We start from the raw sequence: 22,954 nt of genomic DNA, 5'->3' as shown, positions 1-22,954 counted from the left end.
CTTCTTGCCGACTTTAGCAGTTAATAGCAAAACCCCCATACAGGCTACTGACACCAAACTTGCGACATATGTTAAGGAAAATCGCAGGTACGAGTCAAAAAAGAATTTTGCAAAAAGACATTATAGTTTTTGAGAAACTTGATTTTAATAATGCACGTAAAAAATGGTTTTTAAATTTAGAAAAATTAGTTTAAAAACCATTTGTCTTTGCATTTTTAAAATCGAGTTTCTCAAAAACTACAAGGTCTTTTTGAAAAATTATTTTTGCGACTTATTCCCACTATTCTGCGTAACATATGGCGCAATTTTAATGTCAATCGCATGTATGGAGGCTTAGCTATTAACCTCTAAAATTGGCACAAAATTATGCGAAATTTCAAAAAAATTACGCAACAAAATTACGTGAAATTTTGAAATACTATTACATACGAAATTAATTACAATTTTCTCCAAAATTTCGCATTACGATTACGATGCGTCATTGCGAATTTCGATGTGAAATTTCGGCCCACCACGGCAGTTGTCCTGTAATGCACAAAAATGTTTTAGCATGCAAGGTGACGTGTGTAACTGCTGGTTTGTGGATCAGCTCTCGTGGGCCAGAGATAAGGAGCCTGCCTGACACAACGCCATGCTCTGCTTTATGTATCTCAGTTCCTAGCCTGAGAAGCAGATCTTAGGAGGAGTGATGAATGTCTGAGGGTCCGTTTCCACTATGGCAAATGCATATTATCTGCATTATCTGCATGCAAATTCGCATAGCAATGTATTTCAACGGACCTGTTTCCATTACAGGCAAAATTCACTTCCCGCCACAGGCGAAAAAAACAAAAAATGTCTGCCTCTGTAACCATTTTCCTGCACGGTTTCTGCATTTTCACATTAACACATACACGTTACGCGTGTGGAGTCAATAGCAATGAATGGCAACAGGACAAGGTAAAAACAAAATGCTTACGCATGTGAATTCGCTTGAAAAGAAACGCCCGCAAATTCGCATACGCATGCGAATCTGCAAGCGTTTCTTTCAGGGCTGGAATCCAATAGAGCGATTTCTTTGAGCGTTTAGGAAGTGTGAGAAATTGCTAGCAATTTCCCTAAACGCTCTGCCAATGTAAATGGATGGTGCAAATTCCACAGAAGCGATTGCGATTAGCAAAATCGCAAACGCAGGACATGCAGCATATTGTTAGCGTTTGCGCTTCAATATAAAGTACATAATCGCTGGCGTAATCGCTCATCAAAACTTGCACGGAGCGATTTTGCTAGCGTTTTAAGTTAACCCTCTGGGGGATAATCCCGAGCTGAGCTCGGGGTAAGCCGCCACAGAGGTTTTCTCAGGCCCTGGTGGGCCGATTTGCATAATTTTTTTTTTGTTGCACGCAGCTAGCACTTTGCTAGCTGCGTGTATATACCGATCGCCGCCGCTCCGCGCTGATTCGCCGCTACTCGCCGTGCCGTGCCGCCCCCCCCCCCCCCAAGACCCCCTGCGCAGCCTGGCCAATCAGTGCCAGGCAGCGCTGAGGGGTGGATCGAGACTCCCTCTGACGTCACGACGTCGTTGACGTCGATGACGTCATCCCGATCGTCGCCATGGCGACGGGGGAAGCCAAACAGGAAATCCCGTTCTGAACGGGATTTCCTGTTTGCTTTGTATGCCGGAGGCGATCGGAGGGGGTGGGGGGATGCCGCTGCACAGCGGCTATCATGTAGCGAGCCCTGGGCTCGCTACATGATTTAAAAAATAAAAAAATTTTAAAAATAGTGCTGCGCCACCTCCTGGGCGATATAATTGTATCCCCCAGGAGGTTTAATGTACACTGTAACAAAATAATTGAAAGGACCAATCAGACTTTAAAACGCTAATCGCTACACAACCGCTGGCAAATTGATTACACTTTCTAAAATCGCTCCCTAAAACGATCATGAAATCGCTTACAAACTGCTCATACAAAACGCTAGCGATTGCGAGTAGCGATAGCTTTTTGTAGTGGGTTCCAGGCCTCAATGCGGATTCGCCTAGTTATAGTGGAAACGTAGCCTGAGAGTTTGTGGTGGGCGGGGCATTATCCAGCGGATTAGGGTGTTTTCCTTTGCTGATGACATAATCACGGGTTCTAGTAAAGATGGGTGGAGTGAGGGCGAGTTCAATCTGGCTCTTAAACATTCATTGCATCGGTGTTAATTTTTTAAAATATCTGGCCAAGGACAGGTATCGTCTTTGAAATTGCTAATAAAGATTATTAAAAAGCAAAGTCCCTCCCTTGTTCCAGGTAATAATTCCAAGTGTGACATAAATGATGCCTTTCTTGTCACGTGTGGTAGTTTTCTTCTCTGACCAAATGCATTTAAAATTTACATTTTTCAACCTACTGAGGCCCAGTGCACACCGAGCGGTTTTTGCAGCGATCCGCAAACCGCTTCCGCCTGTGAAAACGCTTGGCTAATGTATTTAAATGGGATGGTGCACACCAGCGGTTTGCGTTTTTTAGCAAACCGCAAACGTGCCTCCTGCAGCACGTTTGCGGCTTGCAGAAACGTTTCTGCCTCAGTGTAAAGTATAGGAAAAACGCAAACCACTCTGGAAAACGCTAGATCAGAGCGGTTTTCCAGGCGTTTTTGTTACAGAAGCTGTTCAGTAACAGCTTTTACTGTAACAATATTTGTAATCTGCTACACAAATGCTCCAAAAAACGCTAGGCATGATTAATGAAAGTCTATGGAGAGTTACACACTCACTGCGGTCCCTTGCGGTGCGCCGGAAGTATCTGAGCTGACGTAAGGGCGACAGCACGTTACCGCAAGCACCACGCTTACCGCACGGTGCTTGGGGAAATGATCAGGGCCGGATTTGCACTCTTTGCCGCCCAAGGCCACTGTCAGCATCCGCCCCCCATCAGTATAGGTAACCAGATGTCCCCTCCTCCAATTTAGGTATGCAGATGACCCTTCCCCCTCCCTCCAGTATACGTAGCCCAATGACCCTTCCCGCTATTATAGACAGCCAGATGACCCTTCCCCCCTCCCACCTCTCCAGTATAGGTAGCCAGACCACCCCCCTCCTCCAGTTTAGATAGCCTGATGACCCCTCCCCTCTTCCTTCTAGTATAAGAAGCCAAATGACCCTCCTAAAGTTAGCCTGATGACCACCCCTCCCTCCAGTATAGGTAGCCAGGTGACCCTTACCCACTTCCCTAGTATAGCCTGCTGCCCATCCGCCCCTTGATCCTGCGGTGCCCTAGACCATGGCCTATGTGGCCTTGGCTTAAATCAGGCTCTGGTAGTGATAGTCTATGGGTGACATACGTCGTGTAAATGACAGAGCTCTGTGTTTTTTTACGGTGTTCATCCACGGACTGACGGGAATCCTAGTGATGCACTTCCTGCCCAAGAGGAAAAAAAATGCACATAAAAAAACGGCTTCAACCCACGTGCGTAACAATAGCCCAGGGGCTTTGAGGCCCCTCCTCCTCCCAGAACCGGGACAAGGTCCTCCAGCACCCAAGGCTGAGACAGCAAAGTGCGCCCCTCCACCCCTCCCACCCCAGCTGTCGCTGACTGATTGCTGTTAGACTAAGAGGCGCCACAGGGCCCACAACCTCCCCAACGCCTTAATCTCTAGTTATCTGGCTTGCAGTCACTGCCATGTATACCCTTTTCTTATTTCTTTCTGCTTCATACACAATTAGGAATGACAGCTGAATGAATTGTGCGCCCCCCTCCTACACTGCACCCTGAGGCTGGAGCCTCTCCAGCCTATGCCTCGGCCCGGCCCTGCCTCCTCCCATCTTCATGCAGAGTAGCACAGGGAGCATAATATTTCCTGCTTCCAGCACCGCGGATCTCTGAGTATCACAGCAGCAGCACTCTCTGCTGCCATTTGCCGAGCTCCCGATCACATGACTTGCATTGGTCATGTCATGTGATAGGGAGGCAGTTAATGGCAGCAGAGAGTGCTGCTGCTGTGATACACAGAGGAGACCCGCTGCACTGGAAGCAGGAAATATTACACGTGCTATTCTGCATGGTGGGATGTTTGCTTACTGACTGCGTGGTCCCTTGGGGTGGGGAGGGCTATGGACCTAAAGGAACAAATGCAATCTATTTTCGCCTAGGGCTCCATACATGCTAGTTATGCCCAGATGGATGGATTTAAGCCAAGGCCACATAGGCCATGGCCTAGGGCACCACAGGATCAAGGGCGGGTGGGTGGCAGCCTATACTAGGGAGTCACTTGGCTATACTGGAGGGCGGGGGTCATCAGGCTATCTATAAGGAAGGGGGGGGGGAGGATCATCTGGTTTCTTAGACTGAAGGAAGGGGGGAGGGGTCATCAGGCTACCTATACTAAGGGAAGGGGCAGGTCATCAGGCTGCTTTCATTAGAGGGAAGGGTCAACGGGCTACCTATACTGGAGGGAGGGTGATGGGTCATCTAGCTACCTATACTGGAGGGAGGGGGATGGGTCATCTAGCTACTTATACTGGAGGGAGGGGGATGGGTCATCTGGCTACCTATTACTGAAAGGGGGCGGCTGCTGACAGTGACCTTGGGCGGTAAAGACTAAAATCCAGCCCTGGTTATGCCCCTGTCTCAACCTACTGAGTTAACTGTGTTAACAAATAAAACCTTGATTTATTTTCCTCCCCCGATAAAGATGTATCTGTCTCTTGTCTCCAGAGGGTGCAGGTGAGTCAGACGAAGATCCGGGTGATCTCCACCATAATGTTCATCGTGGCCGGCTGTCTGGTGTTTGTGGCAATCCCTGCCGTCATCTTCCAGCAGATCGAGGGCTGGTCCGGGCTGGAATCCCTCTACTTTGTGGTGGTGACTCTGACAACTGTTGGCTTTGGGGACTACGTGGCAGGTGAGTGCAATAGTGGCATAGTCCCACCATCCTGCATGCGCAATTCCCAGCAAAGAGATGGTAGTCATGTTTTACCATGTCCGTCCATCATCCTAGTTTTCTAATATGGATCCTAGCTTCAATGAGCACCTAAAGGGACGTGCGCATCAGACATGCTTCTCTTTTGAGCATCCTGCCACTGATCAAGTGATTAGAGCAGGCTTACACTCCCATTTAGCATGTCCACAGATCCACTTCCACGTAGTATGCTAAAAGATTTTGAATACTTGGAACAGCTTGTGTATGCAAGTTCTCAAACTACACGGAGGTGGTAAAATTGACCAGTGGTTAGCCAATCAAAATTGGATGTGTGTATTCACTCTTGGCAGCACAGAGCACAGTGCTTGGGAGGGATGGCTGACTTAGCATGCCACCTTACAACATACACCACAAATGCTGAAATAATAAAGGTGGAACCATAGTCCATGCTGCCTGGGTATGTTGCTGGTATTCATATGTTAACAGGGTGCCCAATTTGTTACGGTGAGCAACACATTTGAGCAGTACTTTTGTTATATGGCAAAAGCACTACTTGGATGTGCCATATGAATTAACCTCTGCCTCCTGCAGGTCAAGAGTTAGTCCTTAAAGAGGAACTGTAACCAAGCATACAACTTCATACTAATCAATAGCTAACACCCCCTTTCTCATGAGAAATTTTTACCTTTTCTCAAATAGATCATCAGGGGGGTCTGTATGGCTGATATTGTGGATAAACCCCTCCCACAGTGTGATGTCATGACCATGGTCCTGACAGTTTCCTGTCTATAAACCTTGTTGCATTATGGGAAATAACAGTTGTCTCCAACTGTTAAGCAACCAGTATCTTCCTCTGTGCATATATACTGTATACATATAAAAAACAACCTTTTAGCCCAACGCATTGTTAAGGGGTGTGGTTCTAGATAAACGGAGTAGATGCTGTCTCTTTTTTCCATGTCTGCCAGTAGTAAAGATGATGACATGCAGGCTATTTGGGGATCAAACAAGATGAATAAATTACATGGCGAATATCAATCATTTCTTGTTCTCTCTTCCATTTTTTTAAGTCCTCACTTTGTAATGTATCGATTTATTGTTTTTCTCTTTTCGCTAAAGTTCCTCTTTAAGTAGCGCATGAAAAACAGTTGGCAGCTGAGAAGATGATCTAAATCATTCTGTTGTAGCGAATGACATAGTTTCTGCATAGTGTCCCATTTATGCATCAATGTAAATGCAAAACTGTGTGCCAACATGGGGCAAAGTTGTTTTAGTGAGTCCTGAGACAGGATGAGATGAGTGTAGGCTTAAAAATGCTCACTAACAGTTCAGTTGTATATGACCGATTCTCTTTTTTCGATCCAATGTTGTGAACAGATCGTATGTGTGTAGAAGCCACAGAGCCCTCTACACGTTTATAATGATCCCGTTATTGATCATTTGTAAAGCCTTTTTGTCTATCGAAGTGGCAAAAAAGCCTTAGTCAGTTGTGATCTAAACGAGTAGTGTTCGAAATATAGCCTATATTGACCCATTGGTTACCTTCGACTTGATCGTTTATATAGCATTGTACAGTCAATGGGCACTTTAAAGTAAACCTGAGGTCTTGTTATAAAAAGACATTATACTCCCCTGGGGCTTCCTCCAGCCCCGTGTGCACCGATGTGTCCCTCGCCGTCGTCCCGTGTGCCTCCGTTCGGCCGGAGGGACTGGTGCAACTGAGCCAGATTACCAGGACTAATTGCGTCCAAACGGATTCAATCAGGAGGGCAGCGAGGGATAAGTGCTCATGGGGCTGGAGGAAGCCCCGGGTGAGAATGAAAACTTTTTATCCCGAGACCTCAGGTACACTTTAAGAATGATGAGATGAAACAAGCGTTAAGGTGACCATACATTAGTCAATCTGCCACCAGATCGATCATTAGATACACTCCTCTCAAATCTGAACAGAGAGTGATCTTTTACCTGCCCACACAGTGCGGACAATTTTATTGTCAGACCTGCCAATCTGACTATAACATTTTCGGATTGGCAGGTTGATTGACCTGCAAAATTGAGCAATGTATGGGCACCCTTCAAGAGAAACCATGACCAAGAATTGAACGTCATCCCAATCAGTAGCTAATACTCCCTTTCTCATGAGAAATCTATTCCTTTTCACAAACAGATCATCAGGGGGCGCTGTATGGCTGATATTGTGGTGAAACCCCTCCCACAAGAAATTCTGAGGGCCATGATGCTGGCAGTTTCCTGTCTGTGAACCTCATTGCATTGTGGGAAATAACAGCTGTTTACAGCTGTCAAAAAAGCAAGCAGCATCTCATTCCAGTGACATCACCTGCCAGCAGTAAAAATGTCACCATGTGGTAAATGTCAGAATGTAAATCGGGGAGAGGAAAGCTTTTACAATGGGCAAACACTGACTAAATCATTTAGGGCTCGTTTCCACCATAGTGAATCCGCATGCGGCGCCGACATGCGGATTCGCTTGGTACATTGAAGTGGCCAGGGCTGTTTCCATATGTGCGGCGTGCGGGAGCGATTTGGCGGCGGGCCAAATCTGCACGATGGGACCCACAGAATTTGCCTGCGTCGGGAATCCATGCGAATCGCCGCTAATGTATTTATTAGGAAAAACGCATGCGTTTTCTACATGCGTTTTTACCCGCGATTCGTGTGCGATTTCGCACCTTTTTCAATGTTATTTTGCCCTGGCAGAGTCATGGTTAATTTCGCATGGCTCCCTGCCATGCGAAATCGCACGCGAAATCGCGGGTAAAAACGCATGCGGAAACGCATCCGCATGCGTTTTTACAAGCGTCAGGATGCCGGCGATATCGCGTCGCAACAGTGGAAACGGGCCCTAATACATAATTATTGTAAAAAATTAAGCACTTTTTTATTACATTATTTTCACTGGAGTTCCTCTTTAAACTCATAAACCACATTAGTTGCATCGGTTATGATGTTTGGTACGATTCCTGGCAGGTACAGGAGGGATTGTACTTTGAAAGGCAATTTTGTTACATAGAGTAATGTATACAGCAATGGTAAATGCTGCAATTCCCACTCATCGGTTCAGTCTATAATAGACTCTCTTCTTTCTTTGTATAGTTTATCCCTCCCCCCTCACCGCGTATCGCACTCTATACATTACTGTCTTATCAGCACTGTATGGAGCTGCTGTTACCGTCCTCATTGTTGTATACTTGTACACAGCCTCGGCACTCAGCTATTTGTGCCCCCGGAGGATCGAGTATAAATGGCTCAGTCACATCGCTGGGATGATGTATGAACACGATCAGTGGGGACAGGGAAGGGTTAATAGCTAATATTGCGCTTTTTATCGGTAAATGGCCAGCCGCTTCCCCTCCTGTGGTGCCTCTTTCTGTGATCTCATCCGCTTGTGAATTATACATGAATCACTTCGGACCGATGAAGGGGTCTATCGCGGCTGATTGATGCCGCTGTAAGGGTACGGAGGGCATAAAAGGTCCTTTCTGCGTTGTCTGCGTACGCGTTCCTTTATTGGGTCTTTTCATGTCGGAGGAGCGCGTCGCCCTCGCCGCAGGTTACTGAGCAACGGAATTAAAAAAAAGAGCTTTGAACATTTTGCACCCGCAGCATTCGAAAAAGAAGACACAACAAAACGATCTAGCTAAACCTCATTCAGCTAAACCTCACCCACTGGTGGATATTTTTGATAAGTGGGTTGCGGCCAGTGGCATAGAGATCACCATAGCAGCCATTGCATCTGGCAGGTTTTGGTGCGCCGTATCAATTGTTATGTATAGAGTGCTTGGGGGCCCCAATGTAAAACCTGCATTGGGGCCCACAGCTCCTTAGTTACGCCACTGGATTGAAGCTATACAAGGATACTGATTGCGTGCAGTTGGACTGTATGTCGACTATATCTGGGTTCATTATTGCATACTGTAGAGCACTCTGTATTTAATGTTTATTCTAATTAACAGGGCGCGTTTCCACTAGTGCAGAAATCGGGCTGAATCCACAGAGTTTCCCCGCAGGCAAATTGCGCAGGGTAACTCTGCCATAGAGTACAATGGCGCCACCGGCCAAATTGCTTGCCATAGCGATTCGGCCGACATTGCCTTCGTGTGGGAGGCAGCGAATCCCATAGCCATGCATGGCACGGCTTCCGGGATTTCGGCTGTGTACTCGCAGAACGGCAAGTGCCGCCATGCGTTCAGTAGGACGTGCGGCAGCTACTGGAAACGTAGCCTTAGGTCTACTTCACACTACAAAATGTAATCGCTATGCATTTAGCGTTTGCGATTTTGCAAAACAATTTTCAGAGCGATTTTTAAAGGAATGTGCGGGGTTTTTTTCCTTTAAGAAAAATCCCTCTAAAAATGGTACAGGCAGCACGTTTTCCATTTTGTCAAAATCGAAACGCTGCAGTGAGAACACCCTCATGGGGTGACCCTGTTGTAGCTCTTTACCGATCGCTGGCAATTGCTAAACTGAGCGCAATCCCTCACAGTGTGAACCAGACCTTATATAGTAATGGGCCACTTTATAAATAAAGCGTAGCAGTAATCTTTCTTCTGTTTCCGGCATCAGTCGTTTCTTCTGAACTCGGCCACAAAGTAATAATTAATATCTTCAGAAGAAAACTTCTGTCATGTGTGACACCAGTGTGCGTTCTCTGCAACACGCTGGGAATTGTAGTCCCACACCAGCTGTTCGCCCCACGGTTTGTGACACGCAATAAAGTGTCACTTGTCCCCCGAAAGGAAAGCTTTGCGGTAGCTTCTGACAAGCGCGCCCCAAGATTCCGTCGAAGGCGACGTCCTCTTCATAACAAAAGCGAGGAGATCTGACGAGAGAGTCATTAGCTCTTATCTCGTCCAATTAAATCTGTTTTAAATTAATTATCCTCCTTCCAATTAGTGGGAACAGCATGGCGCGTGTGTGAAGCTGCGTGGCTCGGGACGCCACGGTCTATGCGGTGCCGCCTCACGCTGAGCAATGTGACCCAGTATAGGCGAGTGACGCACACAAATTATGTCCTCAGGTGGACCGGGGCTGCGTCACGTCAGAACCCATCGCTATGGGGATGCTTGAAGCTCAGCTTCCGGCAGAGATCTAAATATATACTATCTAATTACAGAACTTACCGGTAGATGTTACCTTTATTTGTGGGTGAAAAAAGGACTCTGCAGCTAAAATTCCTGTCTTATGCTAGGTACACAGGATGTCATTTCCCATCAGATCGAGGGGTCGAATAGATCATTTCCAACATGTCGTTGGATCTGCGCCCGATTAATAGTGGGATCAATTTTGTGAAGTAATGATCTGAAAAACTATGCTGTTATCAATCGGCAGCAGATCGGATATGTCGGAAATTATCGGTTTGACCTGTTGATCTGACGTGAAATTGCATGGTGTGTGGGGGACAAAAAAGGAATACTTAGAAGCCTGTGAATGATCCAGTGACTTCTCCAATCCTCCACAGTCTTGCCCAGGAATGGGCAAACTTGGCCCTCCAGCTGTTAAGGAACTACAGGAGTCTGACAGACACAGTCATGACTCATAAAGGCAAATGCATTGTGGGACTTGTAGTTCCGTAACAGCTGGAGGGCTGAGTGTGACCGATGTTTTGTCAATTTTTACTCACCTCCTCCCGTCCATTCGGGACCCCCCCCCCCCCACCACCGCTGCTCAGTCCATGCAAGTAAGGAACTCCGGTATACAGATTCGACAGCCTCATGAGAAGCATCAGGCTACAATTGGTTTGCAGTAGTCCAATGGGAATCGTCCCTTCTCCAGGAGGCGTCTCATTGGTTCACTGGGTATTGGACCAATGAAAATGTTCTCTGGTGCTCATGGAGAATTCCCATTGGTCTTTTGCAAACCAGTTGTAGCCTGATGCTTCGCATGGGGCTCTCGGATCTGTATGGAGGTATTTCCTCCATAACGAGGATTGCCCCAGTGGTGTCGGTGGAATGTACAAACCATCAATTTTGATTGGTCAATCACTGACCATTTTTACCACCTCCCTGTAGAATGAGAGCTTACCTCCACAATCTGCTCATTGTATTCAGTATCTGTTAACACATATACTGCATGAAGGTGGTAAAATTGGCCAATCAGAATTGAAGGTGTGTACCAGGTTTTTGGGCTATTAGAGTATTTGTGTCAGAGCGTTTAGGGAAATCGCCAGCGATTTAAAGCGCTCCCTAAACGTTCAAAAACCCGCTCTTGTGGGTTCAATGTCTGAGACGGTCTGTGGCTGCCTTTAGGTGTTTTGTAAAATCATTGACTAGAGTGTACATGTCAAACTCCGGCCCGTGGGCCAAATCTGGCCCTCAGAGCCATTAAATTTGGCCCCTAAGTGGTTTCTCCACTTTGCATTATGTTTGGCCCACTCTTGACCACAAGGGAATCGATATTGGAGGTAAAACCCTAGAACATCAGGGAAGCCATATGGGATACTTAGGGGAAAGCACTAAACTCTGGAAACTAGGAAACTGTATAGGGGAGGAAGGGAGGGCCACTAGGTACCAGGGAACTGTACTGTAAAGGGGTTGGAGGAGGGGCTTCAGACAAAAGGGAACTTTAAAAGGTGGCCCGCATCTAGGTCCCAGTGTTCAATTTCGGCCCACTGTGTATTTGTGTTTGACACCCCTGGACTGGAGCCTGAGTTATTGTCTGCTTTCTGTGGTTTGTCTTGCAGGGGGGAACACGGACATCTCGTACCGGGAATGGTATAAGCCACTCGTCTGGTTCTGGATCCTGGTGGGCTTGGCTTACTTCGCCGCCGTGCTGAGTATGATTGGAGACTGGCTTCGCGTCATTTCCAAAAAGACAAAAGAAGAGGTGAGTCATTATAAACGATGTCTCATTTGAGATCACAGCCAGGGAGGGGCAACGAGATGCAAATTATTCCGAGTTGATGCAGGATTATGCAATTGTTGTTTATGCAGCTTGAACATGGACCAAGGTGGGGTTCAATTGGTTCACATTTGAAGCTGCATATATTTGCATACAGAATTTCCATAATACTGAAGGCCGGATTTGGACATTTTACTGCCCAAGGCCGACAGTCACCATCCCCGCCAAACAGCCCTGTCTAGTGCCCCACCCGTCCTGTGTGCTCCCTCAGTCCCGTTTGTTCCCCTGGTCTTGTGCGCTCCCTATCCTGTGTACTTTCCTGGTCCTGTGATGAGCGTAATGACCTATTTACGATTACGCAAAATTTAGCGTAATTCGCGAAATTACGGGCCTTTGCATTATCAGTAATTGCAATCAGTAATTGCAATCAATGAGTGACTTTCCTCAGTTTAGTAATTATTTAAGTTTGCATAATTACTATTAAAACTGAAATTATGTCCATTTTCGTAATTAAAATAACCTTGTTTCTATAGTAGCAAAAAAGTTTCTGTACTGTGTTAGCCAAACAAATTATATAGGTAGAAAAAAACAACGTTTTGTAAAAAATAATACCTTTTAATGGCTAACTAATAGAATTAAATGATGCAAGCTTTCTGGGATCTAGTCCCCTTCTTCAGGCATATTTCCAGATGTAAGCTGAAGTAAAACACTGATGCAGATAAATGGTAAACACGAAGATGACAGTTGTGCTGGTTACTGTTTATCCGTTAGGTGTCAGGTGATCAGCAGGCTGGAGCCAGTGAGTTAGTGCAACCATACATGAAATCCAGCAGGTTTCTGAAGATCATGAAGCCAAATCAATCATGTTACATAAGGTGTCATGAATCCGGTTCCACAATTTAAACCTTCTGTTAATGTCTTGAACATTTTCATAAATTCATAAATAAATTTTTCTTGATTGATCATTTTTGAAGTTACCCTTAAGAACAAGTACTTTTAGATCTTGCATGCTGTGTCCTGGTTCGCAGAAGTGTTGGCCCACTGGTGTGTCCATTTTACCTTCATTGATTTTAAAGCGGTGATGGTTCATTCTTGTGCGCAGTTTTTGTCCTGTTTCTCCTATATAGATTCCTCTTGAGGGGCATTTCATGCAGCGTATCATGTATACAACATTGGATGACTCGCAGGAAAATTGGTCTTGCATTTGATGATATTTCTGTGAGTTTGGTATTTGTATTTGGCTTGTGCTCAAGATATAAGGGCAGGTCTCACACCTTGGGCTCGATTCACAAAGCGGTGATAACTCAGTTATCACGCCTAAAAGACTTTAGGCGTGATAACCTTTGCACCAGCAAAGTTATCACCGCTTTGTGCTCTAACTCGCGCGAAGTTTCCGCGCGTATGCGCGCAAAGTCCCATAGGGCTTAATGGGAGCTTCGCGCGAATCGGGAGGCGCTGCGCGCGCGCAAAACTTTGCGCGCGGAAAATTCGCGCGAGTTTCTTCTTATCATGCCTAAACTGAGTTTAGGCGTGATAAAGGGGTTTTCACAGGCGTGCAAAGTGTTTGCACCGCTTTGTGAATCAAGCCCCTTGCGTTATTACAGGGTAATGTGCCTGGAGTTTCTGGTGTAGATAATGCACTTCTGATAATCATTTGTCTCAAATTGGGAGGTTGTCTGAAAGCAAGCAGTGGTAAATCAGGAAAAACATCCTTCAGGCGTTTGTCTTTATGGAGTATTGGTTGTAGGGCTTTTGATATCTTCCTCAGTGTCTTTAATTTTGGGTTGTAGGTTACCACTATTGGGACTCTGTTGTTTTCAGTCTTTGGGGTGTACTTCAACAGTTCCTCTCTGGATTTTAAAGTTGCTCTGTGTATTTGATTGTCAACGATTTGTGGATGATATCCCTGATCTATGAATATTTTACGTAGTGACATAAGTTGTCTGTCTCTGTCCTCTGAATTAGAACATATTCGGTTATATCTCAGAGCCTGGCTGTAAACAATAGATTTTTTGGTGTGTTCCGGGTGGAAACTCTTCCATTTTAGGTAAATATGCCGGTCAGTTGGTTTACGGTATATGGATGTTTGTAAAATTCTATCTTGTATATAAATTGTGGTATCCAGGAAACTGACATGGGAGGTTGAAAAGCTGAGCGTTAACTTGATGTTCTTGTGGTACTCTGAGAAGTTTTTGTGGAATCTGATTAATTCTTCCTGTGATGCTGTCCAGATTAATAGGATATCGTCTATAAATCTGAAGTAAGCCCATGGTTTAATTACACAAGTTGAAAGGAAGTTTTCCTCCAACCTGGCCATAAATAAATTTGCATACTGGGGTGACATCCTACTTCCCATAGCACTGCCCATTGTCTGTAGATACATATCATTCCCAAATGAAAAATAGTTGTGAGTTAGTATATACCTGATAAGTTGTAGTGTGGGCTCTGTTGGTAGATCATTAAGCTGAAGGAAATGTTGGCAAGCTGCAATACCGTCCTCGTGTGGAATGTTGGTATAAAGGGATTCAACATGCATTGTAGCCAGGATAGCACCCTCTGGGATTGGACCCATGGCAGTCAATGTGTTAAGAAGGTCAGTGGTGTCTTGGATGTAGCTGGCTGTATTCCTTACCAAGGGTTTAAGAATGTTTTCTACCCAACCAGATATCTTTTCTGTTAGTGTTCCCAAACCGGAGAGGATAGGTCGACCTGGATTTCCTTCTTTGTGTATTTTTGGTAAGATGTAGAAGGTGCCTATTTTAGGATTAGCTGGTATTAATGTAAGTATGTTAGATAATTTTGAGGAGAGATCATTGAGCATATTCTTCAATTCCCTTGAGTATTGCAGCGTGGGGTTGGTTTCCAGTCTTTGGTAGTAGGTGTTGTTGGAGAGCTGTCTGCTTTTAAGGCTCAGTATTGCTTTCCTTTCTTGAGTATTGAGGTTGTAGAGTGTCTGTTTTTGTTTGTCCAGTATCTCCAATTTGATTCTTTTTCTGAAGTTGTCAATATACTCTTCTAATTTTAAATTTCTGAGTACAAATTTATGAAAATGTTCAAGACATTAACAGAAGGTTTAAATTGTGGAACCGGATTCATGACACCTTATGTAACATGATTGATTTGGCTTCATGATCTTCAGAAACCTGCTGGATTTCATGTATGGTTGCACTAACTCACTGGCTCCAGCCTGCTGATCACCTGACACCTAACGGATAAACAGTAACCAGCACAACTGTCATCTTCGTGTTTACCATTTATCTGCATCAGTGTTTTACTTCAGCTTACATCTGGAAATATGCCTGAAGAAGGGGACTAGATCCCAGAAAGCTTGCATTATTTAACTCTATTAGTTAGCCATTAAAAGGTATTATTTTTTACAAAACGTTGTTTTTTTCTACCTATATAACTTGTTTCTATAGAAAACACGAAATTATGAAATTTCACCTTAAACGCGAATTAGCTGCAAAACGAGAAATTACGCAATAGAAATTACGCCTACGGAATTCCGAATTACAGTTTGTGCGACAATTAAGAAGTTACGAATTTGTGACGTAGCGGCAAAATTCGTGTCTGTAATTACGGAAACGCAAAATTACGCAAATTTCGTCTCAACACTACTTGGGGGTCCTCAACTGCCTGCCCCTGTGGAAGCAGGGCAGCCGTGGACTGAGTTGGTGACTGCTGCGGTTTACATGTTTGGCAGTTTAACTGCCTGAATGTTCCAGCCCGCTGCCCGCCCCTTGCTTCCTGGTGCCCTAGGCCATGGCCTTTGCGGCCTAGCCTCAAATCCGGCCATGATAATCCTGCATGAACACTGAATTATTTGCATCTCATTGACCATTGTTAATGACAGCCGTTCCTTTGTCAGTGCAACCGCCCTAGGCACAGACCAGACGCGCGGTGCAGCCCAAAGGAAGAAGAAAGAACATTACCAGCGCAATCACTTTCCTTGACGTCTGCCTGCGTCAGACGTCAAGTCATCATCACGTCACCACCGCGTGATCACACCTGATGTCCTGTAGCGGTACTGCAGGCTGTCAGTGCGCGGTGCCCATGGAGGATTTACCTTTCCGGGTTCTCTACGCCTGTGTGTTTTCCTGGTCCCTGCTTCCTCCTGGATAAGCGGCTAGTCACTAATAAGTGGGCAAATCTACTCGTGATCTGTGGCTGTCTCTGTGGCTGTCTGAATGTCCCTAACGAGTAGGGTTCCCAAGTCCACGGGGGTGGGGGGGGGGAGAAAAAGGTGCAATTTTTTTACATCCTCGCCCTCGGTGCAAGTTAGCCTAGAAACTGCCCTGAGTAATAGTGTATATATATATATATATATATATATATATATATATATATATATATATATATATATATATATATATACCTATATACCTATCTCTATATCTCTATCGACACCTATACAAGTCTTATGGGGTCCAGGCCTGACCACCAGGGGGAGCTGCACTATATGATCCATTATATGTTTTGTAGATATATAATCAGATACCGTAGTACACCTTTATAGATATTGTGGAGTCCAGGCCTGACCACTGGGGGGAGCTGTGCTATGTTAGACAAGAATATTAGGCAGGTGTTTCTGATCAGCCAGATCAGTGTATGTTATATATGCAGTGTATTCCCTCAGTGAAGGACGTTCTGTCCGGTAAATAAGGATAGCGTTCAGCATCCCTAATCATCCATTGATTTTCTGGCGCTTCGTATCTGGCTGGACTCTTTGTTACAAAGCCTTCATTACACTGCAGCGGGCCTATACAGTCAGGACCCTCCATCGATCCTGCGGGGGGAGGCGCTATCCCTGTGAGGAGGCTTATTACACAGCAGCGGGCCTGTGCAGTCACGACCCTCCATCGATCCTGCGGGGGGTGGGGGGAGGAAGGCGCTATCCCTGCGATGAGGCTTATTACACGGCAGCAGGCCTGTGCAGTCAGGACCCTCCATCGATCCTACAGGGGGGCCGCCTACTATCTCTGCAAGGAGCCTCCGCCATTGATCGGGGAGGACGCTCGCTCCTGCATACATCACACACTTATCTGGCGATTATTAAACGCCGTCACGTCTGTCCGGCGTGGCGAATACATCACAGACCCGGGAACTGCAGGAGATGTAATCACAGCAGACAGGCACTCCCAAACGCCCATACTAAAGCGGAATATAACCCTGCATTTCAACTTTGCTCTAAAACATTATTTACAGCATATTATATGCAACCAGCATTTTTTTTTACTAGACCAGTATTGGAAGGGTTACACACAGAGCTTTAAAGTTCCTTGGAGAGAAATGCTGCTGCAGCCGAAGTTTAGATAGATACCTTTAAGTAAACACAATGTAACAAGTGAGGAATGTGACTCACTCTCTCTCTGTGTCCGGGAGCTCCTGCACAGCCAGAGAGTGAGTCACATTCCACACTTGTTACATTGTGTTTACTTAAATGTATCTATCTAAACTTCAGCTGCCGCAGCATTTCTCTCCACGTAACTTTAAAGCTCTGTGTGTAACCCTTCCAATACTGGTCTAGTAAAAAAAAAAAATGCTGGTTGCATATAATATGCTGTAAATAATGTTTTAGAGCAAAGTTGAAATGCTGGGTTATATTCCACTTAAGCAACTACTGTGGCATTTGTCTTGTCACTGATTTTACAATGGACAAACAATGAGTAAATATTCTATAAAAGAATATTGGAAACAACAAGCAATTTTATTCATTATGCTATTTTCACTACAGTTCCGCTTTAAATACCTTGGAAACTTTCCATTGACACCTGTGACCAGGGGCATAACTAAAAATCACTGGGCCTCCCTGCCAAACTTTGAATGCTCCCCCCCCCCCCTGAAAAATAACCAACAACTTGTTATAGGTAGCCTCATATAGGTGTCCCCAGTATACGTACCATAGGTACCATGCTGTGACTAGTTCATATGTGCCATATTTATCAGGGGAGTCCTTTTTCAGATGATATGTTTGGCAAAGATCCCCCCTCCCCGCTGCTCCCTGTTCTCTCCAGCCAGCATCAATCATTGTGCTCTCCCCCTTGTTCAGTTTTGCTGTTTGCAGTTCAGATGGATTGAATGTCATTATATATATCCATTAAACTGGCAGCATGGTTGGATACCTCCATAAACAGCAGCCGGGAGGCAGGACCCAGGGCTGTGCCTGTAGAATTGTATTTATTGGGTACCTATGCAGAGGATAAAGGGATAATCAATAGAATGAGTCAGCCAGCAGAACCTGCGTTTCTGTGCTGTGCAGCCTCGCCTGGAACTATTGAATTCTGTTCTCCAAATAAGGACTCGATGGATTTTATCATGGGTCACTTTTTACTAAGGTCCGTAATACAGAATTGAATTACAAGGGCTGATGAGCAGAATTAGCGTTGAGCTGGCATTTGGCATAATTGTAATTTTGCATCAAATTACGCTATTCCGAAAATCAAAAAATGTAATACAAAATGTCAGACAGTTTTGTCATTCATTTTGTGCGTAACTGTAATTATGTTACATTTTAGAAATGGTGATAATAATTCGATTCTTTGGAAACAAGTTAAAAAAAGAAAATTTAGGCTTCTTTTCCACCAGGACGTTGCATTTTAGGGGACGTTATAGGTCGCATAACGTGCCCCTAACACAACGCATGGTGGTGCTGGACAAGGACGCTACCTAGAGCTGCGTTTTGCAGCTCTTGGTGCGCCTTTTTTGTGCTGTGAGATGCGGAGACCACGTGATCCGCATCAAGTAAGTAAACACTGCATGTCACAGTGCAGTGAATATTAATTAGCCATGTGGCTGGCCGCGGAGGAGGAGGGGAGACCTCCTCCTCCATCATCACTGAGCATGTGCAAGCAGTCTAACGCGGCTTAGCCGCGTATGACGTACAGCATGCAGCACTTTCTTTTAACTTGCTGCGTTATGCTGTAACGCAACGTGGGCACTGTGTACAGCCCATTGACTAATCATTGCTGTGCGGTGGGCTGCGTTACAGGCTGCACTAACGTGCGCCTGTAACGTCCCACTGTGAAAGCAGCCTTAGTTTTTGAGAAAATAAATTAAAAAAAATCAAAGAAGAGATAATTTTTTAAACTTGGTAAAATGACATTTAAAGAGACAATGAAGCCAAAAAAATTGATATAATGAATTGGTTGTGTAGTACGGATCATTACTAGAGCATTAGTAGCAAAGAAAATATTCTCATATTTTTATTTTCAGTTATATAGTGTTTTTTTACAACATTGCATCATTCCCTAATATTTGCAGTTTATACACTACTCAGCACTCTAAATGATTTTACAGAGCAGGCCAGTGACCTTTTGAACCCTTCTCTGCAGAGAAAAATAAAATACATTGACAGACACTTGAGATAATAAGCTTCAGAAGACAGAGCTCTCTGCCACTTTGAATGGCTCTTTTACATAGATAACAACTGGAGTTTCTTAACTCTTCCTGTACTGGAAACAATATTAGACGAATGTCTCTGCTCCTAATGTTTTATTTCTTAGCAGTACTACACATACAAATCATTATATTTTTTTCGCTTCAGTGTATCTTTAACTGCGGTACACTTTTTAATATATACCCAGTTCCGTGTACACATTTTATACATTTGATTAAAACAGACAGCGTGGGGTCCCCCCCTTCCACGACCTTGACTCATGCAGGCTGGGATAGCTGGAATTCGGGACGTGGACACAGCATGGGCCTCCACAGCCTGAGCTATACCAGCTCGCAACACCTCTCCCCCAAAAGCCCATTCCCACCTCCGGTGCCCTGTATGAAATAATGTATATAATAAGTATACAGAACTTGGAGCTCGATATATATTAAAGTGCACCACAGAAAACATGTCATTCTACTGAGTTTAAAAAACATCTTTACTTACTTCTCAAAAACTACAAGATCTTTTTCTAAAAAATTTTATTGACTTGTTCCCACTATCTCCTCTATTCACTCTTAGGCCTGGAACCCACTACAAAACGCTATCGCTTATCGCAAGCGTTTTTTAATGAGCGGTTTGTAAGCCATTTCATGAGCGATTGCAGATGGTTTTGGTAGCGTTTTTAAAAAGTGTCAGCTTTTTGTCAGAAATTGTGCAGCGACTAGCGTTTTGATTGGTCCTTTCAATTCATTTTAATTTTTTGCAGTGTGCAGTAATGTAAGAACGCTAGCAAAACCATTAACATTAGCTAAGAGTTTAGGGAAATCGTTAGTGTTTTGAGTCGTTCCCTAAACGCTCAAAAAATCGCTCTAGTAGGTTGGAGCCCTAAGTACCCATTTCCACTTATGCAAATTCAATGTGTTTCCCAGCATGCCTACTGTATTCGGGTGGGGAAAACAAATCAATAGGCTGCCGTGTGTTTCACATGCGGGGGAGAAAAACGGACGATATGCAGCATAATTTAGCATCACGCATGGTGCGACTAGAGGGAATTGCATGCATACGCGCATTGAAAGTGCGTGCGTTTCAGAGAAACTCTACATGATGCCTAACACTAATGTTTTACTGTATAACAAATCCAGCGAATAATTGGTGGCATCATTTTGTCTCTTCGTGTATATGGTTATGCTATGGAGCTGGTTGCACAGAATGTTTATTTTTTGAAAAAATGTATTTCTGCATATTTTTACCATTGTTTACATAATCTTATTAATATTTAGAAAACACAAGAATAAATCCTATCTGGAGTGTGTACATTATAAAATATAACTTTTATTGATATAATTAAAATGAATTCATATGCCTAATTGACCTGTCTGAGGTAGGTTACAAAATCAATGATCAGATATTAATCATTTGTAAACATACATCTGATCAACCCATTCCTCACTAGATTGCTAAAGTGCTATAAAGAAACCCCCCACCACCAATCCGACATGTTTCAGCTCCCCATTTGGAGCCGTCGTCAGGGAATAAAGTGCTAAGTGCTAGGGTGCAAGGTGCATATCTTATAAATTAACAATCATAACATATAGAAAACAATAAATGAGAGCTGTGCTCTCTAGCTCAGTCGGATGCCTGACTGAGCTAGAGAGCACAGCTCTCATTTATTGGTTTCTATATGTTATGATTGTTAATTTATAAGATATGCACCTTGCACCCTAGCACTTAGCACTTTATTCCCTGACGACGGCTCCAAATGGGGAGCTGAAACATGTCGGATTGGTGGTGGTGGGTTTCTTTATAGCACTTTAGCAATCTTAGTGAGGAATAGGTTGATCAGATGTATGTTTACAAATGATTAATATCTGATCATTGATTTTGTAACCTACCTCAGACAGGTCAATTAGGCATATGAATTCATTTTAATTATATCAATAAAAGTTATATTTTATAATGTACACACTCCAGATAGGATTTATTCTTGTGTTTTTTATTTTTACCATTGGCAAGCTCACATTTTTCTTTCTTCTCTTTTAGGTTGGAGAAATCAAGGCTCACGCCGCGGAATGGAAAGCCAATGTGACGGCAGAATTCAGGGAGACTCGGAGACGGCTGAGTGTAGAGATCCACGACAAGCTTCAGCGGGCGGCCACTATCAGGAGCATGGAGCGCCGAAGACTTGGCCTGGACCAAAGAGCTCACTCTCTTGACATGTTGTCTCCAGAAAAGCGTTCTGTCTTTGCGGAGCTGGAGAACGGACGTTTCAAGGCCTCCTCTCAGGAGAGCATCAACAACAGGCCCAACAACCTCAAACAGCTGAAAGGGGTGGAACAGTTCAATGCGCTACATGCCCAAGGTCTCTCGGAGGACAACATCATCAATAAGTTTGGCTCCAACTCATCCAAGCTGACTAAGAGGAAAAACAAGGACTTGAAGAAGAACCTCCCAGAGGATGTGCGGAAAATTTACGAGAACTACCGGAAATATTCTGTAGACGAAGAGAAAAAAGAAGAAGAGCCGGATAGGCTATCAACCTCAGACACGGCGACGCTCTCCGATTTCATCCAGCACACAATCATTGAGAATGGCTCAGTACCCTGCGAAACCAAAGACGAGGAGCACGAGAACAAAGCATTACTTGAAGAACGAAATTGACGGGGCAGAAATAAGGGAAATTGCTGTGCCATGGTTCGGCAAAGCTGTGGGCTGCAATTTCGGAGAGACTATGAACTTTTCCTCTCCATTCTGGAGCCCAAAGTTGGTCGGCACTTTGGCTGAGCAGTAACCTTAGACCCCTTCTGTGCTGGAGGGGGACAGCCATCCAGTCTTTCGCCTGCTCCTCCAGCACAGAAGGGGTTATCTCATCGCCGTCCCGGTTTGGAGACTTTTATTCAGAAAATCGGCAATGGTCGGTTTCATTAAAGGAGTTCTTGAGACACGTGCCTTATGCGGACTTATCAATTATCTGGAGCTCTGTAATGCGATGTCGGTGGAAATATACTGTGCCATAATTGACTGCCAAAAAAGGAAAAAAAAAAAAAAAAAAAAACTTACAAAATGAAATCTAGAGAACAACAACAACAAAATGGAATAATTGTGAAATCTATACAGTGCTAAACTTCAAAAGACAACGGCCGGTGTTTGGAATATTTAAGCTGATAGTTAACTGATGATGACGCATTTGGCGCCGTCATATAAAAAAAAACACAAAAATTGTATATGCATTTTTTTGGCAAATGGGTGGATTAAGAAACATGTAGACAACTCTTCTCATCTTTCTAACCTCGATATTGCGCCGGATCGGTCCTGGCTGTAACAACATCAGCACACACCACAGAAAAACAAAAATAATAAAAAAAAAAATTGCCATCTGCTTTTTAATTGAGAATAAGCACTGTGGCAGTAATCATTACCAATGAAAAATACCAGAAACTGTGACAGCACAAAAACGTAGCTGTAGATGACGGGACTTCAATGCCGCAGTCGAAAGATGTCAGTTTTAAAACATAAGATGAGGCATTGATTTTTTTTTTTTAATACCTTGCAGACACTTTATATTTTCTGAAGACATTTCCGCTTCTCAGTGCTGTATAAGACAGAAGCGGCGGGGTGACCTGCATGAGGTTTGAGGTCGCCCCGCACCCTTTTGGACTGGAACAGACGCACAGCGTGGAAAAACGATGAAGATGTTCGTGTTTGATACTCAGGGCTTTGTGACCCTTCTTTAAAGCGAAGGATTTGATGATGGGCACCAAACTTAATCACCCCAAAAAAACTCTTTATTATCAAGTTGTGAGTGCACGGAGGTCAAGTGGAGCGCGGATGTTTGA

At 44.4% G+C, this 22,954-nt stretch overlaps 1 protein-coding gene across 4 annotated transcripts in view; it reads left to right on the top strand.

Annotated features, from left to right (window-relative positions):
* Positions 1–22,337, top strand: part of KCNK10 (potassium two pore domain channel subfamily K member 10) — a 136,243-nt gene extending 113,906 nt beyond the window's left edge. For all 4 annotated transcript variants that reach the window (XM_068252244.1, XM_068252242.1, XM_068252245.1 and 1 more), the window contains exons 5-7: positions 4,681–4,867; positions 11,586–11,728; positions 21,162–22,337. In XM_068252244.1, the coding sequence (XP_068108345.1) occupies positions 4,681–4,867; positions 11,586–11,728; positions 21,162–21,779 (948 nt within the window). In that variant the 3' untranslated portion in view covers positions 21,780–22,337. The remainder of the gene's footprint in view (positions 1–4,680; positions 4,868–11,585; positions 11,729–21,161) is intronic.
* The last annotated feature ends 617 nt before the right edge of the window (positions 22,338–22,954 follow it).

The sequence above is a fragment of the Hyperolius riggenbachi genome, chromosome 9, assembly GCF_040937935.1.
Source record: "Hyperolius riggenbachi isolate aHypRig1 chromosome 9, aHypRig1.pri, whole genome shotgun sequence".
In the NCBI taxonomy this organism is placed as follows: Eukaryota; Metazoa; Chordata; class Amphibia; order Anura; family Hyperoliidae; genus Hyperolius; species Hyperolius riggenbachi.
Note: the sequence above shows the minus strand (reverse complement) of the source record. Positions and strands in the feature narration are given on the sequence as shown.